This window comes from Prosopis cineraria, unplaced genomic scaffold (genome assembly GCF_029017545.1).
Source record: "Prosopis cineraria cultivar Desert tree isolate PC_DT_omini unplaced genomic scaffold, ASM2901754v1 PC1462, whole genome shotgun sequence".
Classification (NCBI taxonomy): domain Eukaryota; kingdom Viridiplantae; phylum Streptophyta; class Magnoliopsida; order Fabales; family Fabaceae; genus Prosopis; species Prosopis cineraria.
In genome coordinates this window covers 10,978-31,189 of record NW_026556787.1, presented here as the reverse complement: position 1 = coordinate 31,189, position 20,212 = coordinate 10,978, and the positions used below count along the sequence as shown (strand labels likewise).

At 35.1% G+C, this 20,212-nt stretch overlaps 1 protein-coding gene and 1 pseudogene across 4 annotated transcripts; both read left to right on the top strand.

Annotated features, from left to right (window-relative positions):
* Positions 1 to 543: 543 nt before the first annotated feature.
* On the top strand, positions 544 to 15,153 carry LOC129300170 (probable ubiquitin-like-specific protease 2B; annotated as a pseudogene).
* A 1,619-nt stretch (positions 15,154 to 16,772) lies between these two features.
* On the top strand, positions 16,773 to 19,114 carry LOC129300171 (ycf20-like protein). Of its 4 annotated transcripts, none has more exons than XM_054938701.1 (4): positions 16,773 to 16,861; positions 17,042 to 17,115; positions 17,835 to 18,013; positions 18,442 to 19,114. In XM_054938701.1, exons 3-4 carry the CDS (start codon positions 17,838 to 17,840, stop codon positions 18,884 to 18,886), a joined length of 621 nt encoding a protein of 206 aa, XP_054794676.1. In that variant the 5' UTR covers positions 16,773 to 16,861; positions 17,042 to 17,115; positions 17,835 to 17,837; the 3' UTR covers positions 18,887 to 19,114. The 4 variants fall into 4 exon arrangements, with proteins under 4 accessions (XP_054794676.1, XP_054794677.1, XP_054794675.1 ...); XM_054938702.1 differs by having other exon boundaries at positions 17,762 to 18,013; XM_054938703.1 differs by having other exon boundaries at positions 16,842 to 16,956.
* The last annotated feature ends 1,098 nt before the right edge of the window (positions 19,115 to 20,212 follow it).

Here is a 20,212-nt window from a genome sequence, read left to right as displayed (position 1 = left end):
CCATCAGTTTCCGATATTTTTTAAATAATATTTTCAATATTTTTTCATTGTTTTAATTTTTTATTTGATTTTTCATTTTATCACTGATTATTAATTAAAAGAGATCAAATTTTATATACATATATCATAAAACCCATTCTTTTTCAGCCAGTACAGAATCTAAGTATGCTTTTGATTTATGTCATGCAAAAAGAGTTTTCAATTTGCCTGACTTTTTTTTTAAGTATTTAAACATAAATCATGTTAAATTGAGTTACGTTTACAGTTTTAACCAAACTTCAGTTTGTGTAAAGACAGTTTTGCAAACACTAATGTAAACACACACGCTTAGTTTCATTTTGTGTTTCTTCCCCTTATTTTTGCAACTAGAATGTAAATATTTTTGTTCCCTTTGCTTGTTTATCATTGCTGTGTTCTGCTTTTAATGGCATTCTGTGTTGCTTCCCTTGTTGTCACAACTTTTATACTTTATAAAGTATTATCAGTTTTACTATCATTTTGCTTTCCATTGTTGGTAATTAGTTGCAGTTGCACAAGTCCCCAAGAGCCTGCATAAGGATATTAGCAGTGATCCAATTGATTTAGATGCCGAAGGTACAAGTCATTCTTGCGAAAAGTGTATCATTACTTGTAAGTGTTGTTGATGGTTTCTGTTTTAACTGAAGAAGCACATGAAATTACCCAAGAATTGAATTCTTCACTGGAGGACAGTAGAAGCAAGCCATTAGAGGCTGGGAATGTGGTATGGATCATAATGTGCACAGGAAAATTCGTGCTCAGTTGATGCATCACTACAAGAGAATACTGCAAAAGAGATGTCTAGCTTGGATGTTTTCAGAAAAGCAACCTTGAATTTGGAGTAATTGCTCTTGCCCATCTTAATTTTGTGTGTGTCTCCTACTCATCCCTGTTTAGAGGAAAATCATAGGCACTTTTTCTGACCATATTTAATTTATTTCTTTTCCAGAATGATTCACATGATTTAATTTGCAATGATGATATCATTAGTCAAAGGAGTGCTTCATCAACTTCAACTTCGACTTCGACTTCAGAAGACATAGAAGGTATTTTTATATTCTCTAAAGTTTTGTCTAAGTGACATATGAATTATTAGTTCATTAATGAACAGTTAATAATCTCCCTTATTCTGCTCTTGTTTGACGCTATCTGACTATCAGTTCTAAATCTGGTGATTCAGTTTTCTTTGAAGGCAAGTTAATGGATTATGTCTCTGCAGCTTTTGAAATTGTAAGGGTGCTTCTCATCCATATTTGATTTATTAAAATTTTGGTTTTGTAATCACTGTTCTGGATAACAAGTGATAGAGAGGAATAAAATTCATGTGGAGAAAGATAACATAACTCAATATATATATATATATATATATATTATAATATATACAATATAATATGAAATTGTAAATTTTGTAGGGTTGAATGGAATGTAAATATTACAGGATTATGTGTTAATTTGATATGATGGTGTAGCAATGAGGCTTATTGAACTTCTATCTTCCAGCTGAGAAAGAGTACAGGGATAAATACAAGAGAAATGTCATCAGATCTTCGAGAATTAAGGAGATTGACCCAAAAACGAATATCCTATAATAATAACAAATAACTACCCGATATATTCTCCTAAACTATTTACAGCAAATATGTGCAATAAATATTAGGTCTAACCACACTCCCCCCCAAGTTGGGTTGTAGATGCTAAACATATCCAACTTACTTATACAACTATCAAAAGCTGGTTTGTGCAAACTCTTGGTTAGGACATCTGCTGCTTGAAGTTTAGTAGGTAGATAGACAAGACATACAGTTCCTTCTTCAACTTTTTCTCTTATGAAGTTTCTATCAATTTCCACATGCTTAGATCTTTCGTGTTGAACAGGATTTAGCGCCATATTAATTGCAGCTTTGTTATCACAGTAGAGCTTTAATGGAGGATCAATATTAACATGTATTTCATCCATAACACGCCTTATCCATATTCCATAGTACTTCCGTGATCCCTTAAGCTAGTGACCTTAATTCTGACTCTGCAGTACTCTTTGAGACCACTCTCTGGTTCTGGCTCTTCCTAGTAACTAGATTTCCCCAAACGAATGAGCAGCATCCTAATGTTGATCTCTTATCTTGGTGAGTTCCTCTCTTGTCTGCATCTATATAAATCTCTATAGATTGTAGGCTTGCTTTTTGAATGATAACCCTTTCCTGGGAGTTCTCTTTAGGTACTTTAAAATTCTGTATACTGCTTCCATGTGCCTTCTCCTAGGATCACACATGAATTGGCCTGCTTCACTCACTGCATAGGCAATATTTGGACGTGTATGAGAGAGATAGATTAATTTTCCTTCTAGTCTCTGATATCTCTCTTTGTCTGCTGGTTCATTTTTCTCCTCTTCTACTTCTTCTAGATGTTCTTCTTCAGAGACATTTTCTTTCTTTTCTTTTTTCTTCTTTTGAACCACCATGGGTGTTTCTTCAGGTTTACACCCTAGTATGTCAGTTTTGGTCAGCAGGTCAAGAACATATTTTCTTTGAGACACATAGAGCCCACGCTGTGATCTTGCAACCTCCATACCCCGGAAATATTTCAATTTTCCTAGATCCTTTACTTCAAACTCTTTTCCAAGAGCCTTCTTTATTCTGAGTACTTCCTCTTTATAGTCACTTGTGAAGATTATATCATCTACATACACTATGAGTATGTACCTTTTCCCATTACTCACTTTCACAAACATGGTACGATTGGATAACCCTTGTTTGTATCCTTCAATTCTCAATACTCTTGAAAATCTATCAAACCATGCTCAGGGTGATTGTTTTAAACCATATAGAGACTCTTTCAGTTTGCATACATGATTCTGTGTCCCTTATCAAAACCTGGAGGTAAAGTCATAAATACTTCCTGTTTCAAGTCTCCATTGAGAAATGTATTCTTGATATCTAGTTAATGAAGTGACCAGTCAAGATTTACAGCAACAGAAATTAGAATTCTGATGGTATTAAGTTTAGCAACAGGTGCAAAAGTTTCTTTGTAGTTCAAGCCATAAGTCTAAGTGAACCCTCTTGCCACTAATCTGGCTTTTAACCTGTCCAGCTTACCCGTAGAATCATATTTTGGGGTGAAAACCCACTTGCACCCTACAACCTTTTTCCCTTTTGGAAGTTCTATTATCTCCCAAGTACCATTCTTTTTTAGTGCATTCATTTCCTCCATCACAGCATTCTTCCATTCAGGTATACTTAGTGCCTCATGTATATCAGATGGAATCTTTACTTCATCTAGGTTTGGTACAAACGCACGAAATTGAGGGGATAAGGCATGGTAGCTTACAAATTTCTGAATTGGATGCTGTGTGCATGTTTTGGGTTGTTTCCTGATGGCTATAGGCAAGTTTAACTCATCAGATTCTTCATTCTCAGCCACTTCTTTCCCTCCAGATTTATCTCTTATGTCACTTTCAGCTTCAGGAACCTCTATTGGTTCAGATTCAAGTTGTGCTTCAAACATAACAGTCACTCTATTTCGCCATTTCTTTCTTGAGTATGTCAATGGTGTCTTGTTCAGTGCTTTTCCTGCATTATAATCTGAAAAACTTTTCACTTCAGTTGTTGGCATAGAAGACTGAATACTAGAATTGGTAAGTGGCTGGATAAGAATTCTGGTATTTTGTGGGTGTGTCTGGGACTTTTTAGATGCTGGAAATAATTCTGGAAGTAATTCAGAATTTTCAGAAATAGCTGAGTTCTTACTCAAAAGCTGAGAATCACTCCCCCTCTCCCCTAGAGTCAAAGCTTTGGAATAGAAGGGATATGTTCAGCAAAGGTAATGTCACGACTAACGTGCAAACATTTAGAACGTGGGTCAAAGCACTTATATCCCTTTTGAGTTGAGGAATATCCCAGAAAAATGCAAGGAACAGCTTTAGGTTCCAATTTATGGGATGAGTGAGCATGAGCATAAGCAGTGCAGCCAAAAATTCCAAGAGGTCGATTGGTATCAAGGTGGGTAACAGAATGAGTTTCTTTTAATTTTTCAAGGGGTTTAGAATAGGAAATGACCCGACTAGGCATGCGATTTATCAAATAGGTAGCTGTTAAAATTGCATCCCCCCAAAAATACTTTGGTACATTATAAGTAAATAAGAGGGCACGGGCAACTTCTAACAATTGTTTTGTTTTTCTGTTCCGCAATGCTATTTTGTTGGGGAGTGTTAAGGCAAGTGCTCTTAAGAATGATACCATGCTCTTTAAGGAATAGATCCATGGCATTATTGAAGTATTCTGTGCCATTATCGGTGTGCATCACTTGAATAGAGGTATTGAATTGCTTCTTTATCATTGTAAAGAAATCAGAAAAGATAGACGGAGCAGAGGATTTATCATGCATCAGGTAAACCCGACACATTCTAGTGTGATCGTCTATAAATGTAATGATCCATCTGGTATTTGTGCGATTAGGCATATAAGTAGGCCCCCACAAATCACTATGGATTATTGAAAAAGGATGAGTTGATTTATACTCAACAAGTTTGAAACTTGATCTTTGATGTTTAGCAAGTTCACAATCAATACAATGAAAGGAAGAAATTTTATTATATTGGAATTTGGGAAACAAATGACATAAATATTGGAAATTTGGGTGATCCATTCTCCTATGTCATAACATAAGATCTTTAAAGTCTTTATTCTCAGATGTAGATGCAACATTGCATTGAATTCGAGACCAGAGTGTACTCACGATTGATTCATCTAAATAGTAGAGACCATTATGTTCTTTAGCACTCCCAATCATTTTTCCCAATATGAGGTACTGAAAAATACAGTGAGTAGAACAAAATGAGCCCAACAATTTGCTTGTTTTGTAAGCTTACTTATTGATAATAAACTACAAGCTAAATGCGGGACATGTAACACATGTTCTAATTTCATAGCATCAGAAATAATCACACTCCTTGTTCCTGCAATTGAAGATGTCCCATTTGCGGTACTAATTTTCTCGTTCCCACCACTAGGGACATATGTACTAATTTTGAATTAGAGGTCATATGATCTGATGCCCCAGTATCAATAATCCATTTTAAATTAGTAGTAGTGGTGAGTAGAGCACAATTACCTCTGTGGATCATTAGGCAATATGATTTGACTGCTGATGTTGATCACCTTTTTGAAGAACATTTAACATCTCAAGTAACTTACCTAGTTGTTCCTTATCAATTTGGGGCACTGGTGGTATTAAATCTTGTTTTTGTGGTTGTACATCATTATATGTTTGGTAACCTCTAGTCTTTCCTTTTCTTGATTTCCAGTCCACTGGCTTACCATGGATTTCCCAACAAGTATCACGTGTGTGTCCAATCTTTTTGCAATGGTCACAGGTAATTTTCCCTTTTTGGCCCTTTTGGTTATGACCACTCTTGCTGACGAGTGTAGTAGAGTCTAGAGAAGGAGATGAAGATGGAGTAGTTCTAAGAAGCATTACCTTTCATCTAGAAGCTTCACGACGTACCTCAAAGAATACTTCTCTTGTTGATGGGAGTGGCATATGACTCAAAATCCTCCTTTGAACATCATCTAGGGATTGATGAAGTCCAGCGAGAAATTGGAAGACACGTTCACCTTCAATTTGCTCCTTATAGCGAATAGCGTCTCTGCTATTGGACCACTCCACTTCTGTCATCGGGTCCAATTCTTGCCAAATGGCCGTTAGTTCTAGCCAAAAAGGCAATAACCTCACGTTCTCCTTGTTGTAGCATCTAGGCCTTAGTTTTAAGTTCATACAGTCTTGACAGGTCCTTCCCATCAGAGTGTGAGTCACATACTGCCTTCTAGATCTCATGAGCTGTAGGAAGAAACATGAAACTCTATTGAATTTCTAGAACCATCACATTTATCAGCCACGATGAGACTAGGTAATTTTTATTGTGCCAGCGTTGAGCCTCCTGTGATTCGGAGTCGTCTAGAATTCTTGATGAACCATCAATATAGGCCATCTTCTCTCTTCCTCCAATCGCAAGTTTCATCGCTTGAGCTTGCACCCGATAATTTTCTCCACTGAGCTTAATAGTGATGATATACACCGACGATCCTTTGTGATTGGTAGTCGACCCAAGGGGATGGCCTACCTTACTCGAATTAGTTTTCGGGGACCTATCGTTCTTCGACATTGAGGAAGAAAGATTTGGGTTCGACTCGGTCTCAGCTTTTCTGAATCAAAGTGATCGGAAGTTTCATAAGATAAGCCATGCTCTGATACCATGTAGTAATGAGGCTTATTGAACTTCTATCTTCCAGCCGAGAAAGAGTACAGGGATAAATACAGGAGAAACATGATCAGATCTCCAAGAATTAAGGAGATTGACCCAAAAAACGAATATCCTATAATAATAACAAATAACTACCCGAGATATTCTCTTAAACTATTTACAGCAAATATATACAATAAATATTAGATTTAACCATAGATGATGATTTATTTCACATATATTTTTGCTTGCATTTTTAAATGTAAACAAGATTTCCTTATGGTAAAGGGTAAAGTAATGATATGAATGAGATGAGCTATGGTTAGTATGGTGAGTGTTTTCTCAATCAAATTTGCTTAACTAAACAATTATTGCACGTTTAGTGGTTTGTTTTCAATTTTGTATTTAATATATGCTTTAAAGTGAAATATTATATTATTATTTTAAACAAAGCAAAATATTGCATGCATAATTTTGCTCATGGGACAATGGATAAATAGATCATTGTCAATTTTTGTTTCAATGTTTTCCTTGGTTGTGTTTTAGATATTTCTCAGACTTTTTGTTTCTTTCCTTTGCAGAATGGCGAGAAAAAGGTGGTTGATGTCTACCCAGATTTTATTCTGTATGGGGATATATATTCCACCTACTCTCGGTTAACATTCTCTTGCAGCTCTGTCAAACTTGAAGGCTCAGCTGTCAATGGGAGTGGAGAAACTTACAAATTTGAGTGGTCAATTGACTATTTAAAAATCGTGTCCTGTTGGTGTGAACAGGCAAGTTACATCCTTTTTTCCTTTTCTCTTACGTATTGGAATGGATGGAAATGTAGGGAATGGTTTTGGGAGTGCAGTTTTTTGTTTAGGAAAATGGGGATTCCCCCCTTTTATTGTGGGGGATGAAAATTTGAAAATATTTAACCTCAGGACCGGCAATATCAGTTTCTCCAAAATTAGTGAGGAAGTATGGAGAAAATTTGAAAGTAAGCCTAATTTATTCCCATTTCACTATCATCTTTCTGTAAGGGCTCGTTTGGTTCGTTGGAAATTAGCTTCAGGAAAAGGAAATGGAAAAGGAATCAATAAATTCCTTTGATTGGTTGGTATGAAATTTAATGCTTGGGAATTAAAATTCAGGGAAGAAAATGGAAATTTGGTTCCCTCCTCAGACCCAAAAAAAAAAATATATTTTCCTAGGAAGTTAATTTTGCTAACCAAAATACCCTCTGTAATTTCTCAAAATTCCAAGACACCTTCTTTGACCTTCTTCCTCCCCAGCCATTCTCCTTCACATCCATTCTTCGATCACTTCTCATCTTCACTGTCCATTGTGCCCCACCATCAAAGATGTTGCAAATCCAACCATGCTCCGCCACTTGACTTCTCTGTCACCATCGCATCTCATCTTCTCCGTCATTTGCTTTGAATTTGACCTGCAGGCTCCCCTGTTTGCTTTTTTCCAGATCTGCTTTGATTCGATGACAATGGTTTGATTTACTGATTTGTGACTCTTGTTAGGACTGTATTGTATTTTGGATTTTTCCAGTGTAATAGGGAGAAGATGCTGTTTTGTCAATGTGGAATAATGATTCAATTTGATACATTTTTTAGGTTCGACTCTTGTTTCATGCTTGATGGAAAAGGAGTGGGTGAAAGTTCGTTTCTTGAATTTTGTAGGATTCCCTTGCCTTTTTACTCTGCAGTTTGGATCTTTTTTTAGGGGGCTTGATTTTGATGTTAAGCCCTAAACCATCACCCCATGTCCAACTGGTATAGTGTGCCCGAGATGCCAGAGGGAAGGACTGGGAGATGAAGTGATTTTTGGGTGATAGTTAATTTTTTAATTTATTTTTTATGAGGGTATTATTGTATTTTAACATTTTTGTGTTCAAGGATTCCATTTAAATTTTCTCGTATACCAAACCATACTTTTAAACCCAATTCATTTTCCTTTTCCAGTTGCATTTCCAATTCAATGTCCTTCAAAATACTTCCAGCGAGCCAAACAGGGCCTAAATATCATCCTGATGGTAATCTAATGGGTGTGCCCTTGGGCCCTGTAGCTAATTTTTCTGCATTGTAGTTAGAGTTCAGTGACAATGGAAAGGTCAATACCTCAGACAATGCACAGCTTTTGGCCCTTTTGTTTTATTTTTGATTTTGTGCTCGATTTGGAGAGGAATTGTCTTATTTTTAAGGGGGTGTCCATCTTTTTAATTGTTGATACAGTGTTTAAGTCATCTCTTTATTTGACTTATGCGTTGTGGCCTCTTCAAGTGGTCATCTCTTTTGTGTTACAGATGGAGAATGGACTACTTTGCTTCATATCATACTTTGTTCTTCTGCTTTTCTGTTTTGCATAATATTTCTCCTTTTTGGAAGATATTAGTACCCTCATCCCAAGCATTATTCCTTCTCCTGATTATTTTTTTTCTTTTGAAACAAAATGCTGGAGGTCAAAATTTGGTTCTGAATGATTTTGTCTGTTATTCATTTATAGACATCCAAACAAAGTTAAAGATAATTACTTCCTGCCTCTTCAATTTTATTCTGCCCCTTTTCATTGACTTTTATTTCTTCCCTTCCTCGTTTTGCTCCCAAACCAAAGGTTTTAAATCGATTTGAATATCTGCTTGCTCTAGGTTGAAACAGCCATGATCAACCTTTTCCTTCCATCAGAAGATTCTAGAGAAGCAGGAAATGAAAATCACAATCAAGGTTCCTTTAAAATAGTGTCATTTATTTTTCCCTTTTCTCCCCATTTGTGTAGACCTAGCTATTGTTCTTCAGGCACACTTCTGGTATGTATTTTTTTGATTTCACAGGCTGTTTTGCATGTCTTAACTCTGTCGTATTTCTTATTTAAAGAGAATATATTATAGAATGAGCTACTGCTTCAGCTGGGTGCTCCTTGTATCTTTTGAAGCTAAACCTTTTATATGGTGGTTTTAGATCTAATTTCCCTTGTTCTATTATATTTTTGATTAAGACTAACTTCTATAGATCTACTATGAGTTTTGCTAAAATACACAAACGTCCATTCTATTTTTAAAATATACATGGATCTCTCTCTTGAAATAAAAGACGTCTCTTTTTTGTTGTTTTGATGCATCATGCATCATGAAAGATGTCTCTTAAACTAAAAAAATTAACTCTGCACTTTAGTTTGATTTAAAAATGTTGGACAAGATAGCCTTGATTAAGCCTAAATACATATTTCTTTAACCAAGAAAATTCTAGATGAAGGGTATTTTGGTCAGAAAAATTAAAATTTGGCTGAAGGGAGGGAAGTTTTTTGTTTTAAGGGTTGTTAAATATATTTTTTAAAAATGGAGGTGAGGTCTATGTAATTTTAGCCAGATTCAGAGGTTTGTGTGATTTACTTTTTAATTAAAGATGAAGTTTTCTTTACTATATATAAAAAAAAAAGATGAAGTTTTCTTTTTTATTATCTCCCATATTCTGGAAAAATCTAGACTAGTTGATTGCTGGTTGTTAGTTGTTTTTGTTTTGATCATCTCTTATTTGAGATTATTTGAGGGAAAAAGAAACACGGTTCCAGAAATGGCTGTACCTTATGTGAAAACTATCGGTTGTTGGTTTAACATCTGGTCCCTTTTATTAAATTCATGCAGGATTTAAGGAGCTGAAATTTGCAGTTTATGATCCATGCTGGTCTAAAGCAGCAGAGGCGGTAAAATCATTGGATATGAGATATGCTGATATATGGAATGATATTTTTGAGTAAGTATTTTATTGCCTAACTTGCTGGGGATGCAATACTTATCAATTCCAAGTGTTCTGATGATTGCTTCCAGAGTTCACCTTTTGCCTTGTTTTGTTGGGTGGAGAAAGTTGAAAAATTATTAGTACTGTTCAAACAAAGGGTAAAAGGCCCACCAATGTGTCTTCCTACTTTGATTTGTCTAAGTTGCTTTGACTTAACAGCATAGTAATATGCTAGTTCTATGGATTTTATGCCCACATGTATCATGTGATTGGTGTTTCATATCGTGAAATTGTTGTCTTTTGATGAGATGGGTTAGTTTCTGATGGCTATTAACCCACTGCTGCCTCCAAAACACACAGAAGGAGACATAATGGATTTGCAAATGGGTAAGAAAAGGGGAGGACCATTGGTCCAGAAGAAATCCCAAAGGTTAAGAATCAGATAAGACAGAGAACAAGAGGAGCAAAAGAAGGTAGTCATGAAGAAGAGGCAGGAGGGAATAGCTAGAGTTGTTGACTGGTATATGGAGGGAAAAGCTGACAAGGAAGGGCAAGAAGAATTTTGGTCAGGTTTTGGGTGGAGTGTCAACCTCTCTAAAGACAGTAACTTGTTCTGTTCTTGAAGGGTCTTGTGTTGTATTATTTGTCTGTGTCTAGCGAGTGTCTGTGTTGTAAAATATTTGGAGTTCACCTTCATTGCTAGTATTCTGCACAGCCATCCACATCTTCCCCCTTAACATCATTTATACCATCTGTGGATGTTTTAGTGTTTTGTGGTAGGAGCATCTCAAATTCTCAATACTTTTGTGTGTCAATGTGTGCAAGTATGAATTAATGTGTTGTACTTGTAAATCAGATTAAATTTTCAGCTCTTCTTTCATACTCGTGTAAATGTATTCTTTTGTATGGTCATTTCGTGATCTGTTGTGGAAGCAATTTTTAGGTCATATAAGCTTCTTTAGTAGTTTTTCTGCTTAATGTTTGAGTAAATTTTGGTCTCATTTTGTCTTTATGCTATAGCCTTTCACTTTGTTGTATGAGAAGGAGGTTGCTGAATCTTGTCAGGTGTTGATTGGTATTTTGTTTACATGCATGCAGCCTCGATACAGATAATGAAAAAAATTCTCAATTTGGCCAGAATTGCCATGTCTCTCAGATGCGTTATCTTCCCATGTAAGTCAATTAAGCATTTGTGCTTGCTTAATCATGTCACTGTCGAAATATGATCTATGTTATTAATTGTGTTGGTGTGTTTGCTGCGTATGAGATTTTAGATACTGATTGGCCCAAAAAAAGGTTTTTGATACTTATTAATTAATTAGTGTTATCTTTATGATCTGTCTTGCTGGATGCATTTCTTTCAAAACCTAATTTTCTCGAACCATTTTGGCAGTACAGAAATGTATCCTGTTTCTCAAACCATTCTGGATGCATTGCTGGATCACTTTAGCTGAATTAACTTCCAACAAAAGGCGATCTGAGCTTGTGTAATATATAATTACAAATCATTCATGGTCATGCACCTAATAGCTTATCAGTATAATATAAATTATTTGAAGAAATTTCTTGCCGGTATGATGTCATGCTTTGCAGTTTTGATGAGACTTTTGATGAGATTATATATCCAAAGGGGGATCCTGATGCTGTTTCTCTTAGTAAGAGAGATATTGAGCTTCTACAGCCAGAGACCTTCATTAACGATAACATCATTGATTTTTATATCAAGTAAGCAGTACTGCTGAAGTTATATCTTTTTCTTGACTTCATTCACGTAGCTATAAATTTATTTTTATCATGGAGAAAATCCTGTATATAATTTATCTCTCACAAATGCCTACAATCTAGGTAGTCTTGCGCCCCATTTTTTTTAAAATAATAGAATTACTCAGTAAATGTAGACATACCTTTTCATTTTATGCTCTATAGTAACTAATTTATGCTAAATCTGTTGTACTTAATAGGTATTTGAAAAATAAAATCCCTCCCAATGAGCAGAACAGGTTTCACTTTTTCAATTGCTTCTTCTTTCGGAAGCTTGCTGATTTAGACAAAGATCCATCAGGTGCTTGTGATGGTAAGGCAGCATTTCAACGTGTTCGGAAATGGACAAGGAAAGTGAACCTTTTTGAAAAGGACTACATTTTTGTTCCTATAAACTATAGGTGGGAAACTAACTGAACTTGCTTATTTGTTGGGATTATGCTGTATTCTGATGAAAAATAATTATTGAATCTTGCTACTGGCAGCCTTCACTGGAGTTTGATTGTCATCTGTCATCCTGGTGAAGTGGCATGTTTCCAAGGTCCTTCTCCTTTGAGTTGAATTTCTTATGGTTTATTTGGACATCACCCAATACCCTATTTACTTGGCTCTCTTGCAGATAAAGAAATTAAGGAATCTTCAAAGGTACCTTGCATCTTGCACATGGATTCCTTAAGAGGGAGTCACATGGGTCTCAAAAATGTGTTCCAAAGGTATCTGTCTGTTAGCTCAGATTTTGTATTATAAAAGGTCTTGAAGTCAAAGTGGATAGGATTGGATATGATCTACACAAAATAGATAGAATATAGGGTGCCTTGTGAGTTCAAGGTGTGACTGTTGCTTTTCCTTCCTCTTTTTCTTTCTTTCTTCTTTGTCTTTCTTTTCTTTTCTTTTTTCTTTTCCCCCTTTTTGGGGAAGGGGAAGGGGGGAGGGTGTAGAAGCAAATGCCTTTAAAAAAAAAAATTGTAGCAAACCATTACTTCGGGTATATAAATAAATTCATTTCAAGTTATAATTAAAACAATCATCATGGCTGATTATGAGTGCTTTTCTTTATATCCTATGACAGTTACCTATGTGAAGAATGGAAAGAGAGGCACCGTGATATGGTGGATGATGTTTCTTCAAATTCTTACATTTGCGATTTGTCTCACTAGAGGTACTCTCAGTCTCTCTTGTTTCCCATCTAAATATGTGGAATGTAAATGCAACTTCTAAATTTCTGCTTGTCTCCACATTATATCAGCTTCCTCAGCAGGAAAACTTATACGACTGTGGTCTATTTCTGCTTCATTATGTGGAACGTTTCCTCAATGAAGCTCCCATCAACTTTAACCCTTTTAAGATCACAAAGTTCTCTGACTTGGTGTGTGACTTCTCTTAGCGTGAACACTTATATTTCCTCTACCTTTATACCGCATTTACAACTTTAACTACTCGGTGCTGACGTTTGAATTTTGATAGATATATTGAAAGCTGGCTTATGTTGTATACTGAGTCACAGATAATTTTATTTATTTGTTTTTTGCTTTTTCTGCCCCTGTTGAAGAGCAAGTGTTTCCCTCCGGTAGAGGCTTCTCTGAAACGAGCTCATATTCAGAAGCTAATTTATGATATCTTCCAAGATAATTCTCCTAAAGTCCTCCCAACTGATTGCATTAGCAAAAGTTCTCTCTCAGAGGACAAAATGGAAGCAGGTACTTTTGGTGGGAGTTGTCATCTGACATTATGCGGAGGGAATTCTTTCTTTTCTGCTAAACAGGGGACAAATATTCGGTTCTCTGTAGCTTCCCCTACAAGAGTCGTATCAAGTATTAGAGAGCCAGGAATTTTTTCCATGGACTTGCGAGGAACAGTTGGAGATTCATCTTCTGCAAATTTTCAGCGGGTTATAACTTGTCATCAAAGGGGCTTCATGTCACCCATTGAGGTAATCAATTTTAATTATTTAACTAGTGTTCCAGCCCATGTAATTTATAGTAAATCATATTAAAACATTTTTTTAATGCAAACTATCTATTCATCAGGTGGTTTTTAGATCAAGCATATTTATTGTTCAACGAACAACAACATAAAGGGCGTCCAAGCCAAGGATTTACTTTGTCCATGTTTCATAGCTAGTCCCAATCTTAGATTAAGGTTGTCATTGTGTTAGGTCATCAACACTCGACATAAAATTTTATTGAATCTTTCATGAGAAAGAACAAACAATGCTGGCTGATCCGAATTATTGTCTCTTGCTATTTAGAGGCTTGTTGACTTCAATTACTAAATTGTTACATCTCAATCATTTACTGGTTCAATATATTTTAGGCAGACATGTCAATGGGAGGTAGAATTTAATTGAAGCTAAAAGCTACGTATGCTAGGCGGATGCATAGTTTTTAAGGCTCTTTGACATTGGTGTACCGCATACATTTTGTTTCATAAAGTAGAAAAAGAAAAGTGGAAATTAGCTGCACACAGTATTAATCTCTAATAAGAGAATTTAATTAGTGATGCGTTACTACTTGAACTCGTGCCTTCTACAGAAAAATGTTGATAGGCCGACGTCAGATTCGTTTGTTATTTGTTTTCCTTGAAAGCAGGAAATTGATGAGGATGATGAAGAAACGACGGTATCACCGTTATTGATGGAAGATTCTCAAGTTGCATTATCGGCATCTGACTTCCCGTCCACATCATATTTGAGATCATCAGAAGCATCATTGCAGGGATTCTCCATGAACTTTAAAGACGCCATTGAGGCACATTCACATGCGCCCTGGAATAAATTAGAGACAGAAACTCAAGAAAACTGCCCCCAGGAGAAAACTGAAGGGTCTAACCCTTCAGACAAGAATGACGTGCTTGAGCAATGTTCTTCAGCCTCCAGTGAAGAACTTGCAGACTGTATTGTTCAGGATTCTCAAGAGGCAAATGACATGGAAGATGATGTAGTTGCAAGTGTTAAATCTCCTTCCTCTTTGGAGGTAAATGGTAATCCATGTGAGACCATCAATCTTGAAGATGATGAATCAGTTTGCAAGACACAGCCACCAGCATGTGAGTCTGGTGAACGAGATGCCAAAAGGAGAAGGCTTGTGGAGAGTGAAGGTGAAAAGCCAATCACAAGAAGCCTTTTCAAAGAATCTTGCTTAATGTCATTGTGAATAGTGTTAAAAACAGGCTTTTTTTGTTTACTATGGTGCAAAAGTGTTAATATGTCACAGTAGAAGTACCAGAAAAAAAAAAAAAGGGTAGAAACCCCAATACAGATTGCACAGAGAGATAGGAAGAAGAGGAATGGAGGAGGTTAAAGGGCTTTTTGTCATGTCAAAACTTGTCCATGGTTAGTATATATAACCGTAATAGGCTTCTATTTCTCCTGATACAAAGGCTAGTGATTATAACCAACCATTTTGTTTTCAACTTTATCATTCTCACCAGTAAGATCTAGTCATGCTTATAGTTCTTTTTCCAAATACAAAGGCTATTGGGATTTTTTTTTTATATAAAGTATTCATCAATTATTTAATTTTTTATTTCATTTTCTAATAATATATAAAACGTATAGCGTTAGCATGCAGGTAACACATACATGCTAACACTTTGCATTTTATATTTTAAGATGCTATTGAGTGGTGGCAGCTTTGATAATTTTAAGGTTTTGGGCAATAAAGAGTTTAACAATGAGTATGTATTTTTCCCTTAAAATATTTCACATTCAAACTTCTATGCCTTACAAGTATTATATTGGGGTAGAAGATCACTTATCATTAATAATAAATGCCAAAAACTGTTATGATACATGAAAAATATTAAATTAAACAAAGGTAAAAAATTATATATGAACCTATGATAAATGAGGTCATGGTTTGACTTTCATTAGATATGATGATATAAATTAAATATTTTAGGATTAAAAAGAATTTTTGCTTCCCAACTATTTGCTTTGAAGCATATAGTATTTTAAACTTTTATATAGTGTAATTTCTCTCATTCAATTTTTAGAAATAGTGCATTGGATGTTTTGATATTTAAAAGGTTAATTTTGATAGTTAGTTGATTTTAAACAAATTCTAAAAAATGACTTTAAAAATTATAAAAAATGACTCATAAAATTATGTATAAGTATTCTATAAGAAAATTAATGTCAATTATATCCCTTGAGGCTTTTTAAAATAATTTTTAGGAAAAGGATCAAAGTTAATTTTTTTAAAAGTAGTTAATGCACTATTTTTAAAAGTTGAAAAGAAATTATGCCAAAAGTTTAAAATACCAGACATTCCTAAGTAAATAGTTGAAGGATAAAATGCCCTTTAATCCAATATTTATATTTTAAGATGTCATATATTTTATTTGTGCCATGAATAACGTGAGTTCCACTGGAATGAGGGATTGAAAAAAAAAAACACTAAACACAAACTAAAAAGTTTGAAAAGTTAATTTAAATAAAAACAATACAGTGAAGTGCTTGTCTCTAATTAAATCAAGACATGTGAATCTTATATAAATTATTTATTATATAAAAAGATCTTGTTAATTAATATTATTAATATACTAAAATCACTTATCATAATTTGATTAAATAAAAGTATATTAAGTATATAAGATAAAGTATATAAATTTTATACTAATTTAATTTAGTGTTTGGTTTAATGGAAAGAAGGGAAGAAATAAAAGAAATTTTATTGAGACCTTGTTTGATTAGATGGGAGGGAGAAATTAAATAAAAAAAATAGCCTCCCCTTTCCTTAAAAAATCTTGAACCAAATACTGCTCAAGGGTTTGATTATTCAAATCCTCGACAGTAAAAAATAAATACTCAAAAACTAAATTAATATAAATAAGTAAAATCATTGGAGCAAAATAATGTTTTTTAAATAAAATATTTTTGTAAGTGTTTATTGTTACTTAGGCGTGTCCTGACATGAACCCAACTCATCTAATTTTTGTTTTTTAAAGAAAATATTGTTTGGTGGAAAAGTAACAGAGAAGAGTGGCATTTAATTATTTATTTGACTATTTAAAAAAAAAAAAAAAACAGAGAGTGGAGCCGTAGCAGGATAGGACTCGGGGAAGAGCTTGCTCATACCCACACACTCCCAGGTTTCTCTCTCGCCGGCGAATATCTCAGGTGCGTTTCCGGTCACATTTTCGTCTTCATATCAGGAGCTTCACTATTCGGCGCTTCCTCAGGCGATGTTCATTCCTTCTTTCTTTGTCTCTCCGGTTGTGTTTTTTCCCCCCAATCTTTTGTCTTGCTGGTGTTGTTCATCACATTGTCAGATTCTATTTCTTCTATTTGTTCTTACAGGTTGTGGTTGTTCACAATTATCAAATCACACTTCAGACTCTATTTGCTCTCTGCTGCCTCCAGTCACTTCTCAGGTCCGCTCTCTTTAGAATTTGGCGGACAGTTTGACCTCATATTTTGTTTTCAATTACAAGTTTGATCTTGATCACTAATTGAGCTCTTCTCCTTTTGCCTTACCCATTCCCACGCTCCACTAGCTTGCTTCCACTGTTCATGCTTGCATTTCATTTCCAAGGGACTCGTAGGATTGTTCTCTGGAATCTCTGCATTTGAGTTTGAACTATTAAACATTCGACATTGTTTGTGTTTAGATGCTACTAAATTTCAGCAATCTGATTTCAAATATATTATAATTATCTCAAAGGAAAATTGATTGTAGTCTAAAGTTGGACCAAGATTCTCTGAGGTGAGAATATTACACGACATTGTACTGTCATTTGAGTGGCAATCCACAATTAATTTATTAATTAAAAGTGAATCAAGGGTTTTATCTAAACAAAGAAAGTGATTTTTGGTCCCAGAAGATTGGGGTCATTTTAAATTTTGTCACAAACGTTTTGTTGGAAAGAGTGCTTTACGATGCTAGACTTCCAAGTACATCCTCCTCTTATCACAAGTGTAATTAGTCCAATGTTTTCCGGTTTGAAGTTTAACTCTTGATAAGTTGTTGTCTAATTATCGATGCATCATGTGAATCTCTGTACATAAAACTTGGTGCAGATTACAATCCTGAAAACTGCTACCAATAAATCTATCTCCATTTGCTGCCAATCAAGAATTTCTGAATTTGTAGGACATGGCTTGTCAAGTGAGATGTATGATTCCGCAGCCAGGATTATCAACTTCAGAGAATGAATGCCCTGATAAATCCTGTATAAGTGTTGCAACTTACAGAATCCAAAGCTGGTGCAGTGAGCCAAGCTTTTCTGGACAAGCTCTAAAAGTCGGCACCACATCATTTGTGCATGGCTGGTAAAACTTTAAAGCATGTTTCAAAATATGAGTAGTTCAAACTCTTACAGTTTCTAATTTGTCCAAAGTCATGCTGGTTTTTTGTCCTTTTACTAGTTATCATAATATGATCCTGTGAGAATGTTGTCTAGAAATTCATGTCACAAAAATGGATATTATGCGTTGTTCCCATGACAGTATATTCATTCTTTTTCTTTCATGCTAATGCACTTCCACATTCCTTTCTTCCGTACGTATTGTTTTTTAATGAACCCTAGTGGTTGCCAGAATTAGAGACAGTCAACTCTTGACAAGTCAAATTGGTGGCATGGTTTCTAATTAATGCTGAATTCTTTGTTTGCGTGTTTGTTTCCTATCTTACAACTAGGGGAGCAACCCAGTTGTTTCATGTACTTGCAAAATCATTGATTTTCAATACATTGGTTCAGTTTCCTGGTAAGAAGGTTGGGATGGAAAATAGCCTTTGCCCTGAACACAGGTGGAGTGCCAGGTAATGGCGAACAACAAAGCCTCAATGATGCTAGTTCCGGTTTTGGCAGCACACGATTGGGTAGGATTCTGACAGCAGGTGGCGGACAACTACTAGAAAAACTGAACTCAGCCAGAAAGAATTTCCCTATGAAGATATTCCTGCTTCTTCTAGGTTTCTACACAGCAAATGCACTGGCTACAATCCTTGGGCAGACCGGCGACTGGGATGTTCTGGTTGCCGGTGTTGTGGTGGCTGCAATTGAGGGGATTGGCGTGCTCATGTACAGAAAACCTTCTACCATGAGGACTGGGAGGTTGCAATCTTTTGTGACGATGATGAACTTCTGGAAAGCTGGAGTGTGCTTAGGTCTCTTTGTGGATGCTTTCAAGTTAGGCAGCTAAAGATTCCCAAAGCTTGTCTCTCGCCTTCTAATTTACCGTTGCATCATATAGTAGCCTAATGCAGCATCTTCATTCATGAATCTATGGTAAGCCTCAAGTTTGGCCCCATTTCTCCTCTATTTGCCTAGTTTTATATATGGTGTACATTTATTGTAACATATGAATACAAATTATAAGACGTTTGCTTAATAAATGTGAAGTACATCAAACACGAAGGATGAGTTATTACTTTTTAGTTATTGAAACGCGTGCGCACAACCGAACTTAAGAAAAAGATAGCACTAAAAGAAAATCCATAATTTTATCAACAACTTTATGAAATGAATTAGGCCCTGTAAAATATTGAATACTAAATAAATATCAGTAAGAAAGAAAGAAAAGGGAAAAAAAAAAAAAGCACTTGTGCCAGTTAATTGGAGCTTGTGTTGTGATTTAATTATGACCGTGAACTATGTGGATCTTTTTATAATGTTCAAGGGAATTTACCTTAGGCGTTAAAATTTAATCCCAGTAATGACATGGCTAGCTTATCTTAGATCAATTTGTTTACCACTTTGCAAATCAATAATAGTGTCCGGAATAGAGGCCGGAGAAATTGGGGCTCTAATAAGATTGTAACGAGTGGAAGAAACTAAGCATTGTGAAGCAATCAATTTAATTTCGAACATTTACATTTGTAAAAGTAAAGTTGTATGACATTTGGGGAAAAAAAGAAAATAAATAATAAGCATAAAAATTAGACATAGACTCTACACAAGATCATACTGTCTTCTTTTATCAAATTTTCCATGAACGCAATGGCAAACAGCACAATTTGATGAAAACGTGCTATCTTTTGGCCCATCTTTCAAAGTTGGATTCAATGAGCATGGAGTGATCATCATCTATCTAGACTGTCTAAATTATATTTAGACATTCCAAGTTTATTGTTATATTATGTTTGTAACGTTTTTAATCTAAAATTAAGATGGTTGGAGGTCACTTTTTTAAAAAAAATAAAACAATAAATTTATTAGTTACAAAATTACAAGTTGAAAACTTAAATTTAAACCAGCTAATTTAGAAAGTCAAAATCCCGTCACAATGATCAACATCCAAAACTAGACTCCTCCTCATATGCTGAGACAGCAAACAAAACCATCGTGACTCTCTAGATGAAGATTCTCATCAACAAGGTTTTGAAATTCAAATGTTTTTCCTCTAATAATTATCATTTGTTTATATCATTTTTCTCAGCTTTTAACACTTTTTAGGGGTACTTTGTACAAATTAGAATTCTTTAAGATCATTTGGGCTAGTTTGTAATTTCAAAACTTTTTAGGTAGA

Bases quoted from the DNA above. Each gene is read 5' to 3' on its own strand.
- LOC129300171 (XM_054938700.1), top strand. From the start codon at position 16,927: ATGTTCATTCCTTCTTTCTTTGTCTCTCCGGTTGTGTTTTTTCCCCCC. The intron at 17,116-17,834 runs GTCCGCTCTCTT...CTGAATTTGTAG, and splicing joins TGCCTCCAGTCACTTCTCAG to GACATGGCTTGTCAAGTGAG. The intron at 18,014-18,441 runs GTAAAACTTTAA...ACATTGGTTCAG, and splicing joins ACATCATTTGTGCATGGCTG to TTTCCTGGTAAGAAGGTTGG.